The sequence below is a fragment of the Salvelinus fontinalis genome, chromosome 8, assembly GCF_029448725.1.
Source record: "Salvelinus fontinalis isolate EN_2023a chromosome 8, ASM2944872v1, whole genome shotgun sequence".
NCBI classification, from domain to species: Eukaryota; Metazoa; Chordata; class Actinopteri; order Salmoniformes; family Salmonidae; genus Salvelinus; species Salvelinus fontinalis.
This window is the reverse complement of record NC_074672.1, coordinates 17,332,189-17,356,294: the sequence shown is the minus strand read 5'-3', so window position 1 is coordinate 17,356,294 and position 24,106 is coordinate 17,332,189. Positions and strand designations below refer to the sequence as shown.

At 43.9% G+C, this 24,106-nt stretch overlaps 1 protein-coding gene and 1 pseudogene across 3 annotated transcripts; both read left to right on the top strand.

Annotated features, from left to right (window-relative positions):
* The first annotated feature begins 3,953 nt into the window (after positions 1–3,953).
* LOC129860760 (sterile alpha motif domain-containing protein 10-like) lies at positions 3,954–11,721 on the top strand. 3 transcript variants are annotated; one of them, XM_055931471.1, is made up of 5 exons: positions 3,954–4,149; positions 8,050–8,228; positions 10,466–10,634; positions 10,917–11,057; positions 11,168–11,721. In XM_055931471.1, exons 1-5 carry the CDS (start codon positions 4,128–4,130, stop codon positions 11,191–11,193), a joined length of 537 nt encoding a protein of 178 aa, XP_055787446.1. In that variant the 5' UTR covers positions 3,954–4,127; the 3' UTR covers positions 11,194–11,721. The 3 variants fall into 3 exon arrangements, with proteins under 3 accessions (XP_055787446.1, XP_055787448.1, XP_055787447.1); XM_055931473.1 differs by lacking the exon at positions 3,954–4,149 and adding an exon at positions 4,480–5,354 and having other exon boundaries at positions 8,053–8,228; XM_055931472.1 differs by lacking the exon at positions 3,954–4,149 and adding an exon at positions 4,482–5,354.
* A 3,469-nt stretch (positions 11,722–15,190) lies between these two features.
* Positions 15,191–23,319, top strand: LOC129860759 (uridine-cytidine kinase-like 1; annotated as a pseudogene).
* Positions 23,320–24,106: the final 787 nt, after the last annotated feature.

The window sequence follows — 24,106 nt, the reverse complement described above, 5'->3', positions numbered from 1 at the left end:
AGCTAGTCTCCCTCAGAATAAGTGTTGGCTATGCTAATGAGCTAGCGTTAGTGCTCAGCATCAGTTATTTAAGCAACAATGCCCGAGGGGGTGTGGTATATGGCCATAATACCACGGCTAAGGGCGGAGTGCTAGGACACAGCACTTAGCCGTGGTATATTGGCCATATACCACAAACCCCTGAGATGCCTTATTGCTATTATAATCTGGTTATCAACGTAATTAGAGCAGAAAAAAATCATGTTTTGTCATACCCGTGGTGTATGGTCTATTATAAACTGGGTGGTTCGAGCCCTGAATGCTGATTGGTTGAAAGCCATTGTATATCAAACCGTATACCACGGGTATGACAAAACATTTGTATTTTTACTGCTCTAATTACGTTGGTAACCAATTTATAGCAATAAGGCACCTGGGGGTTTGTGATATATGGCCAATATACCACGGCTAAGGGCTGTGTCCTAGCACTCCACATTGCGTCGTACATAAGAATAGCCCTTAACCTTCGTATATTGGCCATATACCACACCCCCTAGAGACTTATTGCTTAAATATCCCTCGTCTGTCAGCCAATCAGCATTCAGGGCTCGACCCACCCAGTTTATAATTAACAGTATATTTAGTGAATGGGCAAGTTAAGGACGTTATAAGTCATTATATTAGGAAAAGTATTTATTTCCAGCGAGTGTATTTCATGTGTTTCATTTCTGTAGCTACGGTACTTATTTATTTTACCTTAATTTAACTAGGCAAGTCAGTTAAGAACAAATTCTTATTTTCAATGACTGCCTAGGAACAGTGGGTTAACTGCCTTGTTCAGGGGCAGAACGACAGATTTTTAACTTGGTTACAAATCCATTGCTCTAACCACTAGGCTACCTGCCGCCCCATATAGTGTAGCTTGGCTGGCTAGCCACGTTGCTAGCTAGCTCAGACTGAAGAGATTCGTTTTTCTGACTAAATCACATACTGTATCTTCTGACAGTGCACCGCTGTGGACTGAAGCTGAATGTTACTACAGCTTGAAATAAACGAGGCCAAATCAGGAAGTGCTGATGCCCTTTAAAACAAATTAGTGACATGTAACTCTACCTTGCAGATGAGCCAAGGAGGAAGACAGATGAGAACAGCAGGCCAGTGGAACACTTAGAACAGCAGCAGCCAGGGGCAACTGGTAGTTAAGAAGAGGATGTAGGTGACCCAGACACCAGCCCAAAACAAGTTAAGCTACCCTAGTATCCCCTTGACCATTTTGGATTGAAAAACTAAAGGGACACACCAGACAAGACAGAGACAGCAACAGAAGAGTATATGATGGAGAGACACCAGACAAGACACAGAGACAGCAACAGAAGATAAGGATATGATGGAGGGACACACCAGATAAGATATAGACCAGAACAGAAGAATATGTGATGGAGAGACACACAAGACAGAGTAACCAACTGTCACACCCTGACCTTAGAGATTATTTTTTTGTCTCTATTTTGGTTTGGTCAGGGCGTGAGTTGGGGTAGGTATTCTATGTTCTATGTTGTGTATTTCTTTGTGTTTGGCCGGGTGTGGTTCTCAATCAGAGGCAGCTGTCTATCGTTGTCTCTGATTGAGAACCATACTTATGTAGCCCTTTTTTCCACCTGTCTTTGTGGGAAGTTGACTTTGTTTAGGGCACATAGCCTTTGAGCTTCACGGTTTGTTTTGTAGTGTTTATTGTTTTTGTTCGGCGTCATTTTTATTAAAGAAAAGAAAATGTACGCTCACCACGCTGCACCTTGGTCCTCTTTTTTCAACGGCCGTGACAGAACTTCCCACCACCAACAACGGACCAAGCAGCGTGGTAAGGAGGAGCAGCTTGTCCAGGATTCCTGGACTTGGGAGGAGATCCTGGACGGTAAGGGACCCTGGAGGCAGGCTAGGGAGTATCGCCGTCCACGGGAGGAACTGAAGGCAGCAAGAGCAGAGCGGCAGCGTTACGAAGGGACTCGGCTAACAATGAAGCCCGAGATGCAGCTCCCAAATTTGTTTTGGGGGGGCACACGGGGAGTGTGGCTGAGTCAGGTTGGAGACCTGAGCCAACTCCCCGTGCTTACCGTGGCGAGCGTCGTACTGGTCAGGCACCGTGTTATGCAGTGGAGCGCACGGTGTTGCCAGTGCGAGTGCACAGCCCGGTGCGCTACCTTCCAGCTCCCCGAATCAGCCGGGCTAGAGTGGGCATCCAGCCAGGTCCGAGGATGCCGGCTCAGCACATCTGGCCACCAGTACCTCTCTACGGCCCGGGATATCCTGCGCCGGCTCTGCGCACTGTGTCTCCGGTGCGTCTGCACAGCCCAGTGCGTCCTGTGACTGCACCCCGCATCTGCAGGGCGAAAATAATCATCCAGCCAGGACGGGTTGTACAGGCTCTACACTCAAGACCTCCAGTGTGCCTCCACGGCCCAGTGTATCCGGTGCCTCTGCCTAGGACAGGGCCTCCTGTATGTCTCTCCAGCCTGGTGAGTCCTGTGCCTGCGCCTAGAACTAATCCTCCCGTGTGTCTCCCCAGCCTGGTGAGCCCTGTGGCAGCTCAATGTACCAGACTGCCCATACGTCTCCTCCCTCCAGTAATGATCCATGGCAAGAAGCCTCCAGTGATGATCCATGGCAAGAAGCCTCCAGTGATGATCCATGGCAAGAAGCCTCCAGTGATGATCCATGGCAAGAAGCCTCCAGTGATGATCCATGGCACGAAGCCTCCAGTGATGATCCATGGCAAGAAGCCTCCAGTGATGATCCATGGCAAGAAGCCTCCAGTGATGATCCATGGCACGAAGCCTCCAGTGATGATCCATGGCAAGAAGCCTCCAGTGATGATCCATGGCAAGAAGCCTCCAGTGATGATCCATGGCAAGAAGCCTCCAGTGATGATCCATGGCAAGAAGCCTCCAGTGATGATCCATGGCACGAAGCCTCCAGTGATGATCCATGGCAAGAAGCCTCCAGTGATGATCCATGGCACGAAGCCTCCAGTGATGATCCATGGCACGAAGCCTCCAGTGATGATCCATGGCAAGAAGCCTCCAGTGATGATCCATGGCACGAAGCCTCCAGTGAGGAGTCATGGCACAAAACCTCCAACGAAGGTCTCCAGTCCGGAGCCTCCAGCGAAGTTCTCCAGTCCGGAGCCTCCAGCAAGGGTGCCCAGTCCGGGGCCAGCAACGAGGGTGCCCAGTCCGGGGCCCGCAACGAGGGTGCCCATTCCGGGGCCCGCTACGAGGGTGCCCAATCCGGGGCCCGCTACGAGGGTTCCCAGTCCGGGGCCCACAACGAGAGTCCCCAGTCCGGGGTCGACGACGAGGGTCCCCGCCCCAGAGGTGCCACCAAAGTGGGGTGAGCCAGTGGTGGAGCGGGGTCTGCGTCCCGCACCTGAGCCGCCACCGCGGATAGATGCCCACCCAGACCCTCCCCTATAGGTTTAGGTTTTGCGGCCCGCACTTTTTTTGGGGGGGGGGGGTACTGTCACACCCTGACCGTAGAGATCCTTTTTATGTCTCTATTTTTCTATTTTGGTCAGGGCGTGAGTTGGGGTGGGTATTCTATGTTCTATGTTGTGTATTTCTTTGTGTTTGGCCGGGTGTGGTTCTCAATCAGAGGCAGCTGTCTTTCGTTGTCTCTGATTGAGAACCATAATTAGGTAGCCCTTTTTTCCACCTATCTTTGTGGGAAGTTGACTTTGTTTAGGGCACATAGCCTTTGAGCTTCACGGTTTGTTTTTGTAGTGTTTATTGTTTTTGTTCGGCGTCATTTTTATTAAATTAAAGAAAATGTACGCTCACCACGCTGCACCTTGGTCCTCATCTTTCAACAGCCGTGACACCAACAGAAGAATATGATGGAGAGAGACACCAGAATAACAAAACAGGCCAAAACAGAAGAGGATAGACAAAGGAGACATTAACAAACAAACATGAGACAGCAACAGACAAGGCGCAGACGGCAACAGACAAGTGACGGAAGGGATGGAGAGAGAACAGTGGCGGGTTGAGCACACATTAGACTGTATCACTTCAAGCTGTTCTATAGATTCTAATTAGTTTTATTTATTTGCACAAATTATAACAGGTGAAATTCAGACAGTGAACAAGTACAACATGGTTTACGAAGAATTTGCAGGTGAGGTGAAAAGGTCTGTAATTACAATTAAAACCATTTTTACAGCCAGGACAGGATGACAGAGGAGGGTAGACAAAAGAGACCTCAACATAGAGAATGGACGCTAAAAGGTATGGAGGCTTTTGGCAATACACTGTGGATGTATGCGTTTCAGAGTAGATAGTGTTCTATGGTAGAGAGAACCACAGTAGCTAGTGTAATTGAGTACTGGCAGTGTCTGCTGTGCCAGGAGGGAAGGTGCAAGTTACCTGAAAAATATCTAGTCTTTCAATGTTCTCAAAATGCACAAAATTCATGCATTTAGCTGTTTCAATTATTATAATTTTTTTTGCAGGGGGAGGATTCCCCAGGACCACCCTACTGGCTTTGGGCTAAGCCCCGAATGTTTTTAAATCCTAGAAATGCCCCTGGGTTTCCCCCTGGGCTTTGTAGCTCTGAGGATCCACCACAGAACATGCCATCTTGGGAGCCCGCAAGCTCTGACTACATTGGGCAGGGGGAGTCCTTATGCTGAATGTTCTCTTATTTTATTTCTTGGGCTGGCTTTTCATCAGCCCGTTTTCAGTAGCTCTCCACTGGCTGCGCTAATTACAGGGCTCCTGGCAGCACTTTGAGTCAGCTCATTTTGGCTCTTGAGAAAAAGCAGTGCGCCTGATTCTCACGACTAGATAACCACACGCATATAGTTCCGCACTGACAGAACCAGTCAGCCAACTTCATTGGGACATTCCGCATCGAAAGAGACATAACGTCACCCGGGACAGGACACTATGAGCAGCACCATCTGATTAGAGGTTGCTCAAGAGCGCATCCCTATTATGGGTGTTTTTTAAAACTTTTTTTAACTTAGGCTACAGTCATGCTTCGTGTTAATTTAGGCAGTTGGTAGCCTGTTCCATGTGGTTATTCCTCACCTCACCACTGCATATAACCGGGGAACTCAGGAGATAGTTGTTTACTGGCAGTGGCACCTGTGCGACGGTAAAGAGGAGCTAATTTGCGCTTCTGCAGTCCTGTTCAAGTAGGCTATAATTGGTTGTCCGTACTGTCAAGTTTGGCGGAAAGGACTATGCTGTAGCAGAACAGAGAGGTGAGGAGAACACAAACGGGGAATTACCGGTCGGTCAGCGGTTACCGGAGAGGATGGGATACTTTTACTAGTGCATTCACGGGAAAGGAAAGGAGACACGCCATGGCTGTGGACGGTAATAGAGATCCAATAATTTTGCATGCGGACATCTCAAATATCATCTCCCATATTCTCCTCTAATAGCCTTTTTTTGTCGGTAACTAGGCCTATTAACTACAGGCTATTCGATGTGCAGGCTAAGCTAAACAAGTGTACATTAGTTTTGCTGAATTTGCCTGACCGGTTTTCCATCTTATTTACTTAGGCTTCAGCATTCAGTTGGAATTTTGTAGCCCAATAAGACACCGCTGTTCAGACCTTGTGGTGCTGAAATGGACAGCGACTTGAGGGTGACTGTGACAACTGACCACAGTCAGTTTCTTTCAAGTAGTAGCCTATTTTGATCACTTATGACCGTCTTTAAGTGAAATCGAATTACATTGGGTACATTTTCTAAGAAGCATAATTTCTTATTTGTGGAAATACATGACAAGGCCAAAAGTATGTGGACACATGCTCGTTGAACATCTCATTCCAAAATCATGTCCACTAGATGTTGGAACATTACTTTGGGGAAATTCTTCCATTAGAGCATTAGTGAGGTTGGGCACGCAGTCTGTGTTCCAATTCATCCCAAAGGTGTTCGATGGGGTTGAGGTCAGGGCTCTGTGCAGGCCAGTCAAGCTCTTCCACACCGATCTCGACAAACCATTTCTGTATGAACCTCGCTTTGTGCATGGGGGCATTGTCATGCTGAACCAGGAAAGGGCCTTCCCTAAACTGTTGCCACAAAGTTGGAAGAACAGAATCATCTAGAATGTAATTGTATGCTGTCCTGTTAAGATCTCCCTTAATTCGAACTAAGAAACTAGCCCGAACCATGAAAAACAGCTACAGACCATTATTCCTCCTCCACCAAACTTTACAGTTGGCATTATGCACTGGGGCAGGTAGCGTTCTCCTGGCGTCTGCCAAAACCCAGATTCGTCCGTCGGACTGCTAGATGGTGAAGAATGATTCATCACTCCAGAGAACGCATTTCCACTGCTCCAGAGTCCAATGGCTGCAAGGTTTACACCACTCCAGCCGACACTTGGCATTGTACATGGTGATCTTAGGCTTGTGTGTAGCTGCTCGGCCATTGAAACCCATTTCATGAAGCTCCCGATGAACAGTTATTGAGCTGATGTTGCTTCCAGAGGCAGTTTGGAACTCTGTAATGAGTGCTGAAACCAAGGACAGATGATTTTGTGAGTTTGTGTTCTGTGAGTTTGTATGGCTTACCACTTCACGGCGGAGTCGTTGTTGCTCCTAGACGTTTCCACTTCACATTAACAGCCTTTACAGTTGACCAGGGCAGATCTAGCGGGGCAGACATTTGAACTGACTTGTTGGAAAGGTGGCATCCTATGACGGTACCACGTTGAAAGTCACTGAGTTCTCCAGTAAGGCCATGCTACTGTCAATGTTTGTCTATGGAGATTGCATGGCTGTGTGCTCAATTTTATACACCTGTCAGCAACCGGTGTGGATGAAATAGCCGAATCCACTAATTTGAAGGGATGTCCACATACTTTTGTATATATAGTGTATGTGTAGGCCTATTATTAAAGTGACTAAGTGTCTTATGAAGACATACACACATGCTCCATGCTGAAGAGGTTTGCTATAAAAGGGTTGTGTTCATTATGGCAATGTTCTTCACCAGTGACATTGGAATGGCTTGGGTTGATAACAAGAGCTGCCTTTGCAGAGCCCGGCTCTGTTGGGGGTCTGTGATAAGGGGGATGCTGAAGGATGCAGAGGAGGGGTACAAGCAAGAGAACCAAAAATGCACCCTTTCATCTCCTCTGTCTCTTATTCTGTCCTCATTTCAATTAAACCTTCTGTGTCAATTAGAGAAGAGACATTTTAATGAGCATCACGCACATGCACTCCCACATGCGCACACTCTGACACACACTCTGCTCAAAACATTGCCTCCAACACAGCCAGAAAATCAACCCAATCGGGCACAGAATCAGTAATGACCTGTGGCTGGTTGCCAGGTTCGGTTTCAGTAATGGTGTGTTTACTCTAGCTAGCAGCTTTTCCCTTCATTATGGTACTGAAGAGACACCTGCTGCCTGCAGAGTGGGATAGGGTGTGTGTCTGCCAGTAACTTACCATAATGATGAGCGAATGGCACATCTGTCGTATATACGTCCTATATGATTTATATGCAGTAGTCCATATGACGTTCCCATAATTCCCTGGGAGCTATCTGGGTGAAAGTTGAAATCCCTTTGAACAACAGCTTGTAACGAGTCAGTTTACTGGCTCAGCTAATATAACATGTGCCTGGGCTGCCTGGAAAAACAACTAGTAATGATGTTTGAGATCATCTCTCAGTGAGTAGGCACCCATTTTAGTCCTTTGGTACACGCAGGGTTGGGTAGGTTACTTTCTAAATGTAATCTGTTACTAGTTACCTGTCCAAAATTGTAATCATTAATGTAACTTTTGGATTACCCAAACTCAGTAATGTAATCTGGTTACTTTTGGATTACTTACTCTTAAAAGGCATTCGATTTTTGCTGGTAACTGAACTGTTTTTTTCTTCTTCATGTAATCAGTTACTCCCCAACCCAAGGATATTTTTCCAGATCTCACATGCCTTTTTAGGGCAAATTACAGACGTTGAGGGTGTTTCAAGTAAGAACCACGAGCTTGTGTATTGGCTACTAGCACTGTTCACTCAAATCATTTCTCTCTCGCTTATTATCTTCTAGCAGCCTCCAGTTTCAGTTTCTGCCGGCCTGCTGTGGAGTATAGGGCACTGCCTGAGGACTTCAAGCACCTGAGTCGACAGACGGGAGGGAACCTCACCTGGCATGGCGGGCGTGGTCAGAAAACAGCAGGGGGCCGGACAGTGAAGCTGCTCCAACAGCCTGGGACAGAGAGCTATCAGGTAAAGTACCTCAACTACTCTGGATCTCTATGATTTTTGGCATATCATATCATGATGACAGATCAGATGCTAAATTGTATTGGTTGCATACACATATTTAGCAGATGCTATTGGGGGTGTAGGGAAATCCATGTTACCCCATTTCTGTATTGCTTTTCAGCCATGATGATAATGGATGCCTTTTTGTGCTTTAGCTGCTTCTCGTCATCCACCCCATCTCTCATCATTGTAGGCCTATTCCAGATGCACATGCAAATAAGAAAAGGAAAGAGCTTCCTAGGTTTTCATTCATCTCAGATCAGTCTAAGAAAGCCTTTGTTTTCCATTATTAATTGATGTGTTCCCGTGTGGCTCAGTTGGTAGAGCATTGCGCTTGCAACGCCAGGGTTGTGGGTTCATTCCCCACGGGGGGACCAGGATGAATATGTATGAACTTTCCAATTTGTAAGTCGCTCTGGATAAGAGCGTCTGCTAAATGACTTAAATGTAAATGTGTACAGTATATAAGCTTCTCTCTAGCCTTATGTCATATACCAACATAAAGGCTTCTCTCTTCACAAATATTTTTTTATTTTTTATAATCTGACAAATGCAATGCGCTATCTGGTGTCCATCCATTGTTCCAACTTGAGCAGCACTTTGTTTGTGGAGAATGGAAGATGCTGTTAACCCAGAGGGCTATGAGGCACTTTAGCATTTTAGCATTTTAGAATGGATTTAAATAGAACTGCTGGCCTTCCTATGTGCAGAAGCGCCAGCACTTGTCTGTGGACTAAGAGCTTAAAGGGGCATTATAAACTGGGTGGTTCCAGCCCTGAATGCTGATTGGCTAACAGCCGTGGTATATGAGACCGTATACCATGGGTATGACAAAACATTTACTTTTACTGCTCTAATTACTTTAGTAACCAGTTTATAATAGCAATAAGGCACCTCAGGGGTTTGTGGTATATGGCCATGCGTTGTGCCTAAGAACAGCCCTTAGCTGTGGTATTTTGGCCATATACCACACCCCCTTATTGTTTAAATATACTGTATGAAATCTAATGGCTGGAGTGAACCTTACAGTATGTGCTTTTACAGATATGTTTTCTAACAAAGCATGTCTAGCAATTTCAATTAATGGTATCTGATATAATATGGTATCTATCTCCTTCATGTGGTATTACAGCACAGTGCACCTTTTGTGTTCTAAATTTACTTTTAAATCCTGCTATTGCAATTTTGATATGCCTGGTTGTTGACCAATTCATGAAAAATTCTCACCTATACATTGGGGTTTCCGAGTACCCTACAAATTTTGGTTGATGACAGAGGTACATTGATTGTTTTTCTGCTACCGTTTTTCAGTCCCCTTGCATGTATGCATGCATAGGCTTCATTCTTTGTGTCTTTCACGATCACTGGAATATGTTACAGAATTTTGTATCATGAATGTCTGTGCTAAAAAATGCATGGAGGGTGGGGGGGGTGGGGGGGCTAGCACTAGCATGTTGCGATCCAACCTTTTGAACTTTACGTGGGGCTGCTCTACTCTGGAGAAGAAGATCAGAGCAGAGGAGGGAACACTGCATTCATAGATTTTTTTTTAAAGTGAATGAATGATCAAAGGCTTCATTTGATTAGTCACCCACATCCTGCTCAGATTCCAAAGGAATGAATTTGGTCTTTGGATAAGACTGACCCACATGCACCCTGGTCTGATGCTGATGCTTATTCCTCACAAAACTATGCTCCCTGGTCTGATGCTGATGCTCATTCCTCACAAAACTATGCTCCTTGGTCTGATGCTGATGCTCATTCCTCACAAAACTATGCTCCCTGGTCTTCGGGTTTCATATGTATGTATGCTTTGATCTGCAGGGGGACCTTTTTATATGATAGTCCTGGTTAGTAAGGTGTTTAGTGTGTGTGCTTTTGTCAGAAGTGCAGTGGTTGCAGAGAAAGTAGTATGTGACCATAAATAAAGGAAAGTCACTCACATCACTATATTCTTGGCAACTGCATTGACATGCATCATATCTGTGTGGCTAACATCATGCAAGTGGTCCCTGGTGACCTACAGAGTTAACATTTTAAGGAAGGACCTCTGGGTGTCTGAACAGATTCCTTGATTGATGTGCTTATGTCTGACTGGAGTGGTCATCCCTTGGGGTACTCAAGGTTAAAACACTGTACGTGCAAGCAGGAGCGGGCCATTACGGAAACTTTCTCTGTGTGCGTGCTCATGTTTCCAGCATCGTTCAGGTGACTCCTATGGAATCTACCACACCAGCCCCACCCAGCCCAGTCTGATCCGACCTGTGGTGTTATGGACTCAGCAGGACGTCTGCCGATGGTTGAAGAAACACTGTCCTCACAACTACCTGACCTACGTAGAAGCCTTCTCTCATCACGCCATCACAGGTATTCAACCAGGAAAAATGCACTAGCACAAATCATCATTTACAGTCCTAAAATGAGAGTGGAATACAGTTGACGTGAGTGGCTGGCAGAGTACTGTCAGTTGAATCAATAGGCTTGCTGAGATTTACCCTTCGTGCCATCACATGTAACAACTACTGCACTAGCACAAAAACCATAATTCATAATAATATTAAAATGCGAGTAAAATACACAATACAGCGGGTGTGGATGAGTGAATTACTAAGCTTTTAATGGCAGCCTCCTCTCTCTGCTCCCTGTCAGGCCGTGCTCTGTTGCGTCTGAATGGAGGTAAGTTGGAGAGGATGGGCTTGGTGCAGGAGACGCTGAGGCAGGAGCTCCTACATCAGGTGCTTCAACTGCAGGTGCAAGAGGAGGAACGTAATTTGCAGCTCCTTAGCAGAGGTGAATACTGAGTTGTTTTTTTGTATTGTGATTATGTGTAAGATGACTGGTCAAGTTTGGATGCCATTCTAACAGTTTCTGTTTTTCCCCCTCATATTTTATTTTCCTAGGTGGCTCTTTTGGGAACCTGTCGTAACATGGATATTATTTTCCTAACTGGGCTGTTTACACTGAACACTGGAAAAATGTATTCAACGGTGTGCATGCAGGGAGACTACTGTATAACGGTCAGAATTAATATGAACCACATGGAAACCATGAACTTTAAAGAGGACACATGGGATGATCACATGCAGCATCAAACTTGGCTGGGACAATCAATAGAGCACAGCCCCAAGTTTACAAAGTTCGGTATCTGTTTTCCATCAACCAAATCTGTCTGGACTGAAGTCTATAATCATGATTATAGACTCTGTCAGGATTGGTTGTGTCTTGTAGCCATTTGTATGCTATTCTATGTTTTAACCTAACAGTTGCAAGGTTGTGAATGATTCCTTTTTGTCTCACTGTTTCTTTAGAAGTATCCTATAGATCCAGTGTTTAATTGTGAATACACTCTAATCTGTATTTTCAAATGGGTTTATTTGAAAAGATTTTTGTGAGATGCATTTTTGGGTAAAGGCTCATTATTTCTGACAAATAAAATTTATTTTACATTGGTTTACATGGTTTTTGTGTATCATCTGACTGGAGATAAACTACATTACCCACTATCCTCATCTAAGATGACAGTATTCCTACTGAATGCCAGTGGTGGTTCCTCAGAGGAGGAAGGGGAGTTCATAAATACAAATAGTGAAACATTAAAGTTAACCTTTTTAGATAAAACTATACTAAATCTATTCACGTCACCAAATAATTAAAACACACTGTTTTGCAATGTTCTACAGTAGCCTCAACAGCACTCTGTAAGGTAGCACCATGGTGTAGCCAGAGGACAGCTAGTTTCCATCGTCCTCCATGTACATTGACTTCAATAAAAACACCTAGGAGGCTCATGGTTCTCACCCCCTTCCATAGACTTGCACAGTAATTATGACAACGTCCAGAGGATGTCCTCCAACCTATCAGAGCTCTTGCAGTATGAACTGACATGTTGTCCACCCAATCAAAGGATCAGATAATAAATCTAGTACTGAAAGCTACAGCTAGCAAGCACTGCAGTGCATAAAATGTAAGCAGTTAACTCAAAGATAAAATTAAACAGTTTAGAGCAAGTACATTTGTTTAAAAATGAAGGAGAAGCAATAGAGCTATATTTCAGTGGGGTTTTTTCACTTTCACTTAGCGAATATAGTTTAGCCTCCTCAAACACCTGGCTCAAAAAGAAAGGGATGCTATGTTGGATAGCCATAGCCAGTTAGCTAACACTGGAACCCTTCCAAGTCAAGGCTTTTGGTTGTATTAATTTATTGCCACCGGAATCCACCGGTGAAACTGCTTTCTGACTGTACTGCATGATTGTAGCAGGTTTACTAACGCGTTAGTTCTAGTAGCTATGTTGGCTATGACGTTAGCTAATATGATCACTACGATGTAGGTTGTGTGTAGCTGTTAGTGGATGTGATATAAAGGTTTGGCTTGTATAATTCCTTCTCACATTTACATGCTCTCCTCCTCTCACCTTTCCCTTTGCTTGTGGACAGTGCACAACACATCAGCTGTCTGTGACCAGGCGAAAAAACCTTTCCAACGAGCAATATTATCATGCTGTTGGTATGTGGCTGCTATCCAGGCTGTATCACATCCGGTCGTGATTGGGAGTCCCATAGGGTGCCGCTCAATTGGCCCAGCGTAGTCTGGGTTTGGCCGGGGTAGGCCGTCATTGTAAATAACAATTTGTTCTTAACTGACTTGCCTAGTTAAATAAAGGTTTCGTAAACTGAAGCAAAATGAACTAAATGAGTATAAACATACCTGAATTTGTCCAATAGAAATGTTTATTTGCAACTGTTGGACTAATGATAACCCATCAGCTAGATGCAGGCAAGAGTGTGCAAGGCGGTATTGAATGTGTGACTGTCTGTCACCTTGATTACTCAAAATGTTTTCTCGACCTGTGCACCTACATTGTAAACTTTAATTCAAAGGCTAGGTTGAATCAACCTCATGATGGCTATAGGGAACATTTGAATATCATGTAGTAAACTAAACCTATCGATGTTACATCACCCAAATCCAGATAGCTGATGTTCTGAAAGAGCTGCAAAATCTGGACCCCTACAAATCAGCTGGGCTAGACAATCTGGACCCTCTCTTTCTAAAATTATCCGCCGTAATTGTTGCAACCCCTATTACTAGCCTCTTCAACCTCTCTTTCATATCGTCTGAGATACACAAAGATTGGAAAGCTGCCGCAGTCATCCTCCTCTTCAAAGGGGGAGACAATCTAGACCCAAACTGCGACATACCTATATCTATTCTACCCTGCCTTTCTAAGGTCTTCAAAAACCAAGTTAACAAACAGATCACAGACCATTTCGAATCCCGCTGTACCTTCTTCGCTATGCAAACTGGTTTCCGAGCTGGTCATGGGTGCACCTCAGCCACGCTCAAGGTCCTGAACGATATCATAACATCGACAAAAGACAATACTGTGCAGCCGTATTCATCTACCTGGCCATGGCTTTCGACTCAATCACCGCATTCTTATCGGCAGACTCAACAGCCTTGGTTTCTCAAATGACTGCCTCGCCTGGTTCACCAACTACTTCTCAGATAGAATTCAGTGTGTAAAATCGGAGGGCCTGTTGTCTGGACCTCTGGCAGTCTCTATGGGGTTGCCACAGGGTTCAATTCTCGGGCCGACTCTCTTCTCTGTATACATCAATGATGTCGCTCTGGCTGCTGGTGATTCTCTGATCCACCTCTACGCAGATGACACCATTCTGTATACTTCTGGCTCTATTTTGGACACTGTGTTATTAACTAACCTCCAGACGAGCTTCAATGCCATACAATTCTCCTTCCGTGGCCTCCAACTGCTCTTAAATGCAAGTAAAACTAAATGCATGCTCTTCAACCGATCGCTGCCCGCACCTGCCCGCCCGCCCAGCATCACTACTCTGGACGGTTCTGACTTAGAATATGTGGACAACTACAAATACCCAGGTGTCTGGTTAGACTGTAAACTCTCCTTCCAGACTCATATTAAGCATCTCCAATCCAAAATTAAATCTAGAATCAAATTCCTGTTTTGCAACAAAGCATCCTTCACTCATGCTGCCAAATATACTCTCGTAAAACTGACTATCCTACCAATACTTGACTTCGGCGATGTCATTTACAAAATAGCCTCTAACACCCTACTCCCCAAATTGGATGCAATCTTTCACAGTGCCATCCGTTTTGTCACCAAAGCCCCATATACTACCCACCACTGCAACCTGTATGCTCTCGTTGGCTGGCCCTCGCTTCATATTCGTCGCCACACCCACTGGCTCCAGGTCATCTATAAGTCTTTGCTAGGTAAAGCCCTGCCTTATCTCAGCTCACTGGTCACCATAGCAGCACCCACCCGTAGCAGCGCTCCAGCAGGTATATTTCACTGGTCACCCCCAAAGCCAATTCCTCCTTTGGCCGCCTTTCCTTCCAGTTCTCTGCTGCCAATGACTGGAACGAATTGCAAAAATCACTGAAGCTGGAGACTCATATCTCCCTCACCAACTTTAAGCATCAGCTATCAGAGCAGCTTACAAATCATTGCACCTGTACATAGCTCATCTGTAAATAGCCCATCCAACTACCTCATCCCCATATTGTTAATTATTTTATTTATATTTTTTTGCTCTTTTGCACCCCAGTATCTCTACCTGCACATTCATCTTCTGCACATCTATCATTCCAGTGTTTATATGCTAAATTGTAATTATTTCTCCACCATGGCCAATTTATTGCCTTACCTCCCTTATCTTACTCACAGTGTATATAGACTTTTCTATTGTGTTATTGACTGTACATTTGTTTATTCCATGTGTAACTCTGTGTTGTTACCTGGTTAAATAAAGGTGAGAAAAAACAAATAATAATAAATAAAAATAAATAATTGAGCTCGGGTGAATGAAATATGAATTATAGTCATTCAATATGCTGTAATAGAAATAAGGCCATGCTCATAAAAAAAATTATCATCCTCCATCTTAAACGTCACCGACCGCCACTGCTGAATACATGTCGCTGTCTGGAGGGCGAGAGATGCTGTGCGAAACGAAGTGCAGCGGAAAGAAAATGTCATCCTGCTCGGACAGGTACAGCTTTTTGCACCATAGAGTATTTCATACTATTCTTTAAATCATTTGAGGTTGAGAATAATACTCAATTATATTACTATTTGCTAACCACAGCAGCCTATGCGTCCTTCTCGTTGTAGCCTAATCTACTACGGCATAATTTGACCTCTCCGAGCGCAGTGGGGTTTGTTTAGTTGATACAAATTCCCACCTGCGCGTAACACACAGTCAAGGTTGGCTATATAAAATAATGTTTGAAGCATTGTACATTTTATTAAATTACCAGGTGGTTACTGAATCAGGTATCAAGTTTGATCATTAACCAATTATCATTTCAATGCGCCTGTGATGTCGTTGCCAATAAAGTCTCCGTCACCAAGCAGACGCGTAATAGGATCCGTCTAATGGACATCTGCCTTGTATCTACCACATAACACAACATAATGACATATTATTTATTGCATTGCTCTGCTATCAATATGTATCTGTTGAAATTGTAGCATTTGGGTGTATGTAGTTTTATGCATTATAATAACTAGGTAGAGAATGGTAAGAAATGTAGTAACATCAATTGCCACATGCCACAATGGACACATGCTGAATGAAATGCAGTGCCCTGGCATTGTGCAAGAAAGATGCTGATAAACATGATAATCAGACAAACACTTGCCCTGCAGTACTATGCCTGCCTGCCCTTCTTGGAGCGTTGCACACATTAGCCTCGACTTGCTCCAGCAATTCTAATACCATGTTGAGGTCTGGCTCACTCGAGACTATGAACTTGAAGATGAAGAACAGCAGAGGAAGTCTTGGTGTAAACAGGCCTCTATTAATAACAGCCAAGCAACTCTGTGGTCCTCGTAAACACACTCAGACCACGGGGTGTTGTCCCATCCCATGTCATTTGAGACATGCTGATGATGAGAGGTGCAGGTAAATGGAGGATCTATCTACCAAAAACATATGCTTTGAAACTAACCAAGATGTTTTATGTTGGTGCTTTAGTGGAGCTTGAACAGTACTAAATGTGGATTCAGAGTCTGATGTAACCGTTAGGCTGTTTTTTAACATTCAATTGAGCTGGATTATAAACAAGGGTGTGATGGTGTTGGTATAAACCTATCTGTGACGATAAGGACCATTATAGTCCTGTTATAACACTCCAGCTTTGACTGTAAAAGGATATGACCCTCACTGCCCTCTCTCAGATTTGAATAAAACGAGAACGTTTAAAACATCCTTCACTTTTCTGTTATCTGTACTGTAATTCTACCTACAGATCTTTGTAAATAACATCTTAAAACCCTTTCCTGCAATCAAATGACCAAATCGCCCACTAGTGGCCTCATGGGTAGAATTATTTATTTTACACCAAAAATCCAGTGTTTCTATGTGAATTTTTTTTGTTATTTTTCAGTCTTCTATGATGTATATAATGTGTCATATTGTGATGCAAACTCAAGATGTAATACATTTCAACTCTATATCTGACATGGTACAGGTGACTTATTCTTTAAACTAATAGTCGTGTGTGAGGTGTATACTTTTGTTTCAAAGAACATTTGGTTAAGGCTGCCAAGAAACACTCTGTGTGACCCAGATTTAGCCCACTGGTGTAAATTATTGATGATATGATGATTGTTGTGTTACAGTGGTAGTGGGGAAGACTCGTTGGACCGGCTCCTGCCTGGCTCCCCTATCACCGCCGTACGCAGGAAGAGCACATCCCAGACTAAGACAGAGCCGCCCCTGCTCCGCACCTGCACACGCACCATCTACACAGCAGGCAGACCCCCCTGGTACGATGAGCATGGTGCAGAGTACAAAGAGGCCTTCGTCATCGGTACAACATTCATGGGTGTATGCCTTATTTTGTTGTCAATGTGTGAAGTGTTACTCAGGTGTTTTTGCTGTTATATGTGGTGTTGTAATGGTCTTTCCTTATTGTTGACAAGTTGTTGTACTCAAAAATACATGTGTGTTTGTCTGTGCTGGGTTGTGTGGGGGCAGCGCCTCAGGGAAGACCAACGTGGCCAATAAGATCATTGAGGCTCTGGATGTCCCCTGGGTAGTGTTGTTGTCCATGGACTCCTTCTACAAGGTGAGAGTCCGTCATTCATTTGGCTTGCTTGGGCTTTAGCCTTTCGGAGATGCTACTGTATGTTCTTCACAACAGCCTGGAGCCTTATTGACAGACATGTCACCCTTATAATACTGTATGAATGAGCCTACCCACAATCCCTCACTCTTAATGATGTTAATCGCATGTGAAGCACATGGGGAAGAGACTGTCTATAGCGTGAGTAATCCCATCCTTCCCTCCATCATGTCTATTTATAGACCAGCAGGGAACAACATGCATCCTGTCCCATGGACTCAATATGCACGAATGCATGCATACGCACATGCACACACGTACAGTTATTTTTACACATTCACCCTTATCCTGTGAATGATCCCATTGAGTTTCTGTGTCCATCCATCCCTGAAGTTTGTTCTCCTGTACCCCCTAGGTTCTGACCTCTGAGAAACAGACCCTGGCAGCCAGTAAGTAACGACTACAACTTTGGCCACCCAGGGGCGTTTGACTTTGAGCTGCTGGTGGCCACCGTGCAGCGGCTCAAACAAGGCAAGAGTGTCATGATCCCAGTGTATGACTTCACTACACACGGCAGACAGAAAGACTGGGTGGGTGCAGAACTAATGAGAGGCCATGTACAAAGTGAAAACTGTAGATTCTCCTGATATATTTATCCACCGTAAACATTATTGGATAGAGATAACTTGCAGCTGTTGCAGTTCTGAGCATTTCTGTTGTCTCTGTCTCTCCCCTCTTTAGAAAACTGTGTATGGTGCCAGTGTGGTCATCTTTGAGGGGATCATGTCCTTTGCAGACAAAGAGCTTTTGGAGGTAAGGCTGTATGATCATCACATGTTTACGGTTTCTGATCTCTTTACTGAATCAGTCGAGTCCTCTGTGACTGCAAGGTACAGGAACATAGTGCTCTCTTGTTGCTCTGTCTGTCTCCAGCTCCTAGACATGAAGAGCTTTGTGGACACCGACTTAGACATCCGGCTCGTACGGGCGGGACATCGAGGGGGTCATCAAGCCATAAAACAAGTCTGTGAAGCCTGCGTTTGAGCGGTACATCAAACCCTACATTCGGCTGGCAGACATCATTGTGCCATGAGGTGAGTGATTTAGCACTAACCATTAGAAATTTCAAAAGTGCAATATTTTGGTATCTTCCAATCTTTATTTAATATTTGTTAGCCATTAGGAGCTAATACCCATATGACGGCATATATATCCTGCAGATATACTATTATTTCATAGCAAATTTTCTGTGCAGATATTTTATCATGTTAATTATGAGGTAGCCATATGAGCTAGCGAAATGTTTCTGACCAAGTGAAAATATGTTGTTTCCAAGTGAAAATATGTAGAATGTGTACCTCTGCCAGGTGGTGGTAACATGGTGGCCGTTTACCTGATAGTCCAACATGTTCACAAGCAGATGGAGGAGGTGAGTGAGCCACAGAACACTGTGCATGAGAAGATGGTGCTACACAGTGGCAGAATGCTGAAGTGTCTGTAGAGGCATAGTGAAGGGATGAGTGGCTGACATCTGCCTCTTTCTCTCTTTCTTTCTGTTTCTTTCACCCTTTACAACATTCCTGCTCTCGATCTCTATCTCTTTCTCTCTCTCTTTGTGCAGCCCTGAGCTCAGTGTCAGGTAGGCTTATACACATCTCCTACAGCTCCTCCCTCGTTCCACGCCTCTCTTCCTGGTGTTATTCACAATACCCCCACCAGGTGTCTCAGTGTGACTACATGGTTGACTTCTACTGAAGAACTAGTGGGAGAGCAGAACAGTCTCTTGTCATTGTCACCTATTCAAATGTCTTCTCCTTTGTGTTGTTTCGTCCAGGGCAGTCCTGGCCTCGGCCCAGCAGACTCAGCCCCTCCCCCAGACCCTCAGAGTGTTGGAGAGTACGCCTCAGGTCAAAGGCCTGCACACCATCATCAGGTCAGATCACAGTCTATGGGTCTAGAGCGAAACTAACGTCCACAGACACTTCTGTCTTCCAGACGGTATTTGCCAGGTCATAGAGCTTAGCAATGAGAGACATTTAGGTCTTTTCTCATTCTCCTCTCCAACTCATTTGTGTAATCCAGGAATCAGGAGACCAGTCGAGACGAGTTCATATTCTACCCCAAGAGGTTCATGCGCCTCCTATTGAACATGCTCTAACATTCCTGCCCTCTCAGGTATGTGGACATTTTTCACCATATTATAGTGTATTTAATTGTAATATGTTATTTGGTTTGATAGTGATTTGACATAATGTAACTGACTTTATCCCTATTGTATCATGTCACAGCCCTGCACGGTACAGACCCCACAGGGCCATGAGTATGAGGGGAAGAGAAGCCTCAGTGGAAAAGGGGTGGGTACTATACAGTCATTGGTAGTACTCCTATTTTGCTCCCATGTGTGTGTTTAGTGTTCCTTTCTAATAGGGCAGAGTTTGTGTTTGTAACCATTCTGAAGCTGGATCCTCCTTTCTCCAGGTCACAGGTGTGTCCATCCTGCGGGCAGGGGAGACCATGGAGCCTTCCCTGAGGGCGGTGTGTAAGGATGTCCGCATCAGTAAGATCCTCATCCAGACCAACCTGGACTCAAGAGAACCAGAGGTACTTTAGAATGTAACAGAATAGAATAGATCTTTATTGGCTGAAGAAAGAAGTGGCCTTGTTTAGAATAGTCACACTTATATCCACCTCACTGGGTGTCTCCTTAGTAACCAGATCTGCCTCCTCTACCTCCTGATCGTATCTCCGTGGTAACCCTGTTTCTCCTTCCTCCTCTTTCTGCCCATCCCTTTCCAGCTGCATTACCTGCTTCTGCCCAAAGACATCAGTGAGGACCATGTCATTCTAATGGAAAGCACTGTGTCTACAGGCGCTGCGGCCATGATGGCTGTGAGGGCCCTATTGGTAAAGTAGCAATTGACATCCCTATCCCAAAATAACTGATAGCCCCCCTACTTCATAATTAATCATTATAGTAACCATAGAATTATAATTAGTAGTTCTGTTTCTATGAAAGTAACCCCCATTACCCACCATACTAAATGGCTGGGTTTTAAAAAGATGGCATAGCATTGATTGTGTGTTGTGTTAAATGAGTGTTGTGATGTATCTGTGCAGGACCACAAGGTGCAGGAGGAGAAGATAGCGCTGGTCTCTCTGCTGATGGCAGGGTTGGGGGTGCACTCGGTGGCCTATGCCTTCCCCAAGGTCAAAATCCTCACCACCGCTGTGGACATGGGTGTTGATGACTTCCTCCAAGTCATTCCTGGGATTGGTGGGTTTGGCTCTGCTGTAGCACTCCGGTTATGTGTTATGGACAGTGGTGGAAGTCAGCGATGTATGTATTCTGTACTCCGTGTAATGTAAGTTAACTCTGTGTCATACAACTCAAACTGTGTATCTGTGTGTTCTGTTGATACAGGGGACTTTGGGGACCGCTACTTTGGGACAGATGGTGGAACATCAGGCTGGAGTGATGATGAGGAACAGGAGCGACCAAAACAACAAATAATGAACTTGATTCTGTGAAACACAAGGTTAAAGGCTAGCCTTGTGAAACCAGACTGTGTGCTTGCCAGATCAGGCTGGTTTAACAAGGCTAATCTCCCTCACGACGCCAGGACAGCGGAGTCAATCACCACCTTCCGGAGACACCTGAAACCCCACCTCTTTAAGGAATACCTAGGATAGGATAAAGTAATCCTTCTGACCCCCCCTCCCCCTTAAAAGATTTAGATGCACTGTTTGTAAAGTGGCTGTTCCACTGGATATCTTAAGGTGAATGCACCAATTTGTAAGTCGCTCTGGATAAGAGCGTCTGCTAAATGACTTAAATGTAAATGTAAAATGTAAGGGCAGAACTTCCTGGCAACACCAGTCACATTCCATTAAGCTGCTATACAGTAGATGGACCCAACAAAGGGTCTCTATAAACAAGTCAATACTCAAATGTATGTACAACAAGACATTTGTATATGGTTTATATTAGATGTTAATGGGTCATTATTCTATTTATATGGTTGGATTTTTCAGTTCTGGACTGCTCAAGCAAGCTAATGTTTATAATGTATATGGTGTTACATGAAACTGAATCAGTTTCATCCGCTCTCAAGACACTATCTTGAAATTACCTATTTATTTGTTTTTTATTATCAGATGATAATTGGCAATTGTATATTAAATTTAACCTTATTGAAAGTTTATCTATGTTTTGTTAGGTAGAGAAGCTTTCTAGCCTGTAGGGGGGAGCATTGCTCAATTATAGTTGCTGTGTTGCCAAGGTATGTGTGCTCCCAGATACTCAAAGTACACTAGAAACCATATGACGGCCTGTAATTGGTGCATTTCATTCAACTCATTTCATTGAGGGAATTGACAAATCGTGTACAGGGAAATTGCCCATTATTTTCAAGTATTTGAAAAGGTTTTGAAATTTGAAAGGTAGTGAGTGGAAATGGTATTGAATCCTCTCCACCCCTGACAGAGATGATCGAAAACAGTCACTAGAAATGTGCTGAGGATGATCTTCACCTGAACAAAGAGATCGTGACATGTCCTGATGCTAAATACCAAATATTAGATATCTTTGTATTTTTCTTACCCTGTTTTTTAAGGGATTTGACATCCATTTATACATTACGTTTATTGTATTCATTTTTACATTTTTTTTATAGTATACACACATGTATGAGTGTTGAATGTATTTTATCTCTGCCTCTATGATTGACAAGCATAGCCTACATTTAGTCATGAGAGAACACTGTTTTGGGGAATCTCTTTTCTCTGTGATAACCCTTCCAGAGTGGGTGACTGTGATCATGGATGTCATGCTGTATTCTCCAAGACAGCACAAGACCCCGCCTGCCCATGTGACTACTGCCTCAAGGTTAACCTGTTACTATGGAGACAAGCCCACCAATGAAAATTCAGCAGACGGTTGCGATGTTGACTGCAAGCTTTTTGTTTTAAGGGTGACCTATTTTGTTCTACAGCTAGTCAGACACATACACACACACACACACACACACACACACACACACACACACACACACACACACACACACACACACACACACACACACACACACACACACACACACACATAAACAAGGATACTCACACACATTGAGATTTATAGACTGTGGGAGGTATTGTCTAACAGGGTTAACCCTGCCATTTGTTGATACTATAATTATAAAAGACAACAAAACATTATCACAGTATAGGCTGTATTATTTTTTTCCAAAATGATTTTACCAAAGATGATGAATGCAGAAAGAATGTCACTCAAACATTTTTACCAAACCATATAAAAATAGATTACATAATTTTAAAAAAAATACGAATAAATAGAATGCCACTCAAAAGCATGAATGTCCAGAAACAAAGGCTTTATTTTAAAACATTTCATTTTCACTGAGAGCTGAACTATCTTCCTTTACGGACCCCTTTACCCCTCCTTGGTCTTTGCCCTCGGCCTCTAACTTGGTCCATTCTTGCAAACAGCAACTCAGAGGTGACCTTTTTTTATGCTTGAATAAGGACTGATTGCTGATTGAACAACCGTGCAAACAAGTTTTGCACACGTGCAGAAGAGGTTCACATTCCTGGGAGTAATTTGTACCAGCTGTGACCAAATGTTAGAATTTGGTTTTGTCACGATTTACTCAACTGAGTTTTGCATCTTTTATGGAGTTGTGTTAAGTGTTTTTCAAAAATGTGCTTAGCATTTGCGTTGCGTGTGAAAGTAACAAGAAATGATTTACCGTTTCCCAAAAATAATACTGTTGTGCTCATTAGGTTATGTTAGAGATCAAGTGTAATATTTTGACATGGAAAATTTGATCAGTTATCTCTGGGAAATGTATGAGAGTGTAATTCTGGAATAAAGTGAATGGCAGATTGTCATGTGAGGAAACAATCCTCCATACAGCTACTTGAAAGAATCAGACTTTCTCAATGCCTTAACAGCCAATTAAATAATGTTTTCCGGTGATAAATCTATAGCACTATTGAGGAACCTTTGTCTTCCATTAGTCATCACCAGTGTTTTTCAGAGTTGCCTTTGGTTTCAGGATCAGTTTGATATTGCTATATGTTTGGCCTACAATGAGGGTTAAAGGCAACCGTGTGTTTGATTTGCGAGTTTGATCTATGTCAATGCTTTGATCAAATCCAATTGTGTTTGTCACATGCTTCGTAGACAACGGGGTGTAGACTAAAAGTGAAATGCTTTCTTACAGGTCCTTTTCCAACAATACACAGTTAAATATAAAATATCAAATAAGAAATAGTGACACGAGGAATAAAAACACAGTGAATAATGAATAATGATAACAAGTAAAAAATAACATGGATAACATGGCTATATACAGGGAGTACCAGTACCAAGTCGATGTGCAGGGGTACCAGGTAATTGAGGTAGCTATGTACATAAAGGTAGGGGTAAAGTGACTAGGCAGCAGGATAGATAAGATAGTAGCAGCAGCGTATGTGGTGAGTGTGAAAGTGTGAGTGTGTGTGTGTGTGTGTGGCGTCAGTATGCACGTGTGCGCATGTTATGTGTGTGGGTGTGTGTTGGGGTGTCAGTGTAAGTATGTGTGAGTGTGTGGGTAGAGTCCAGTGTGTGTGCATAGAGTCAGTGCAAGAGAGTTGGTGTAACAAAGGGTCAATGCAGGTAGTCTGGGTAGCCATTTGATTAGCTATTTAGCAGTCTTGTTTAG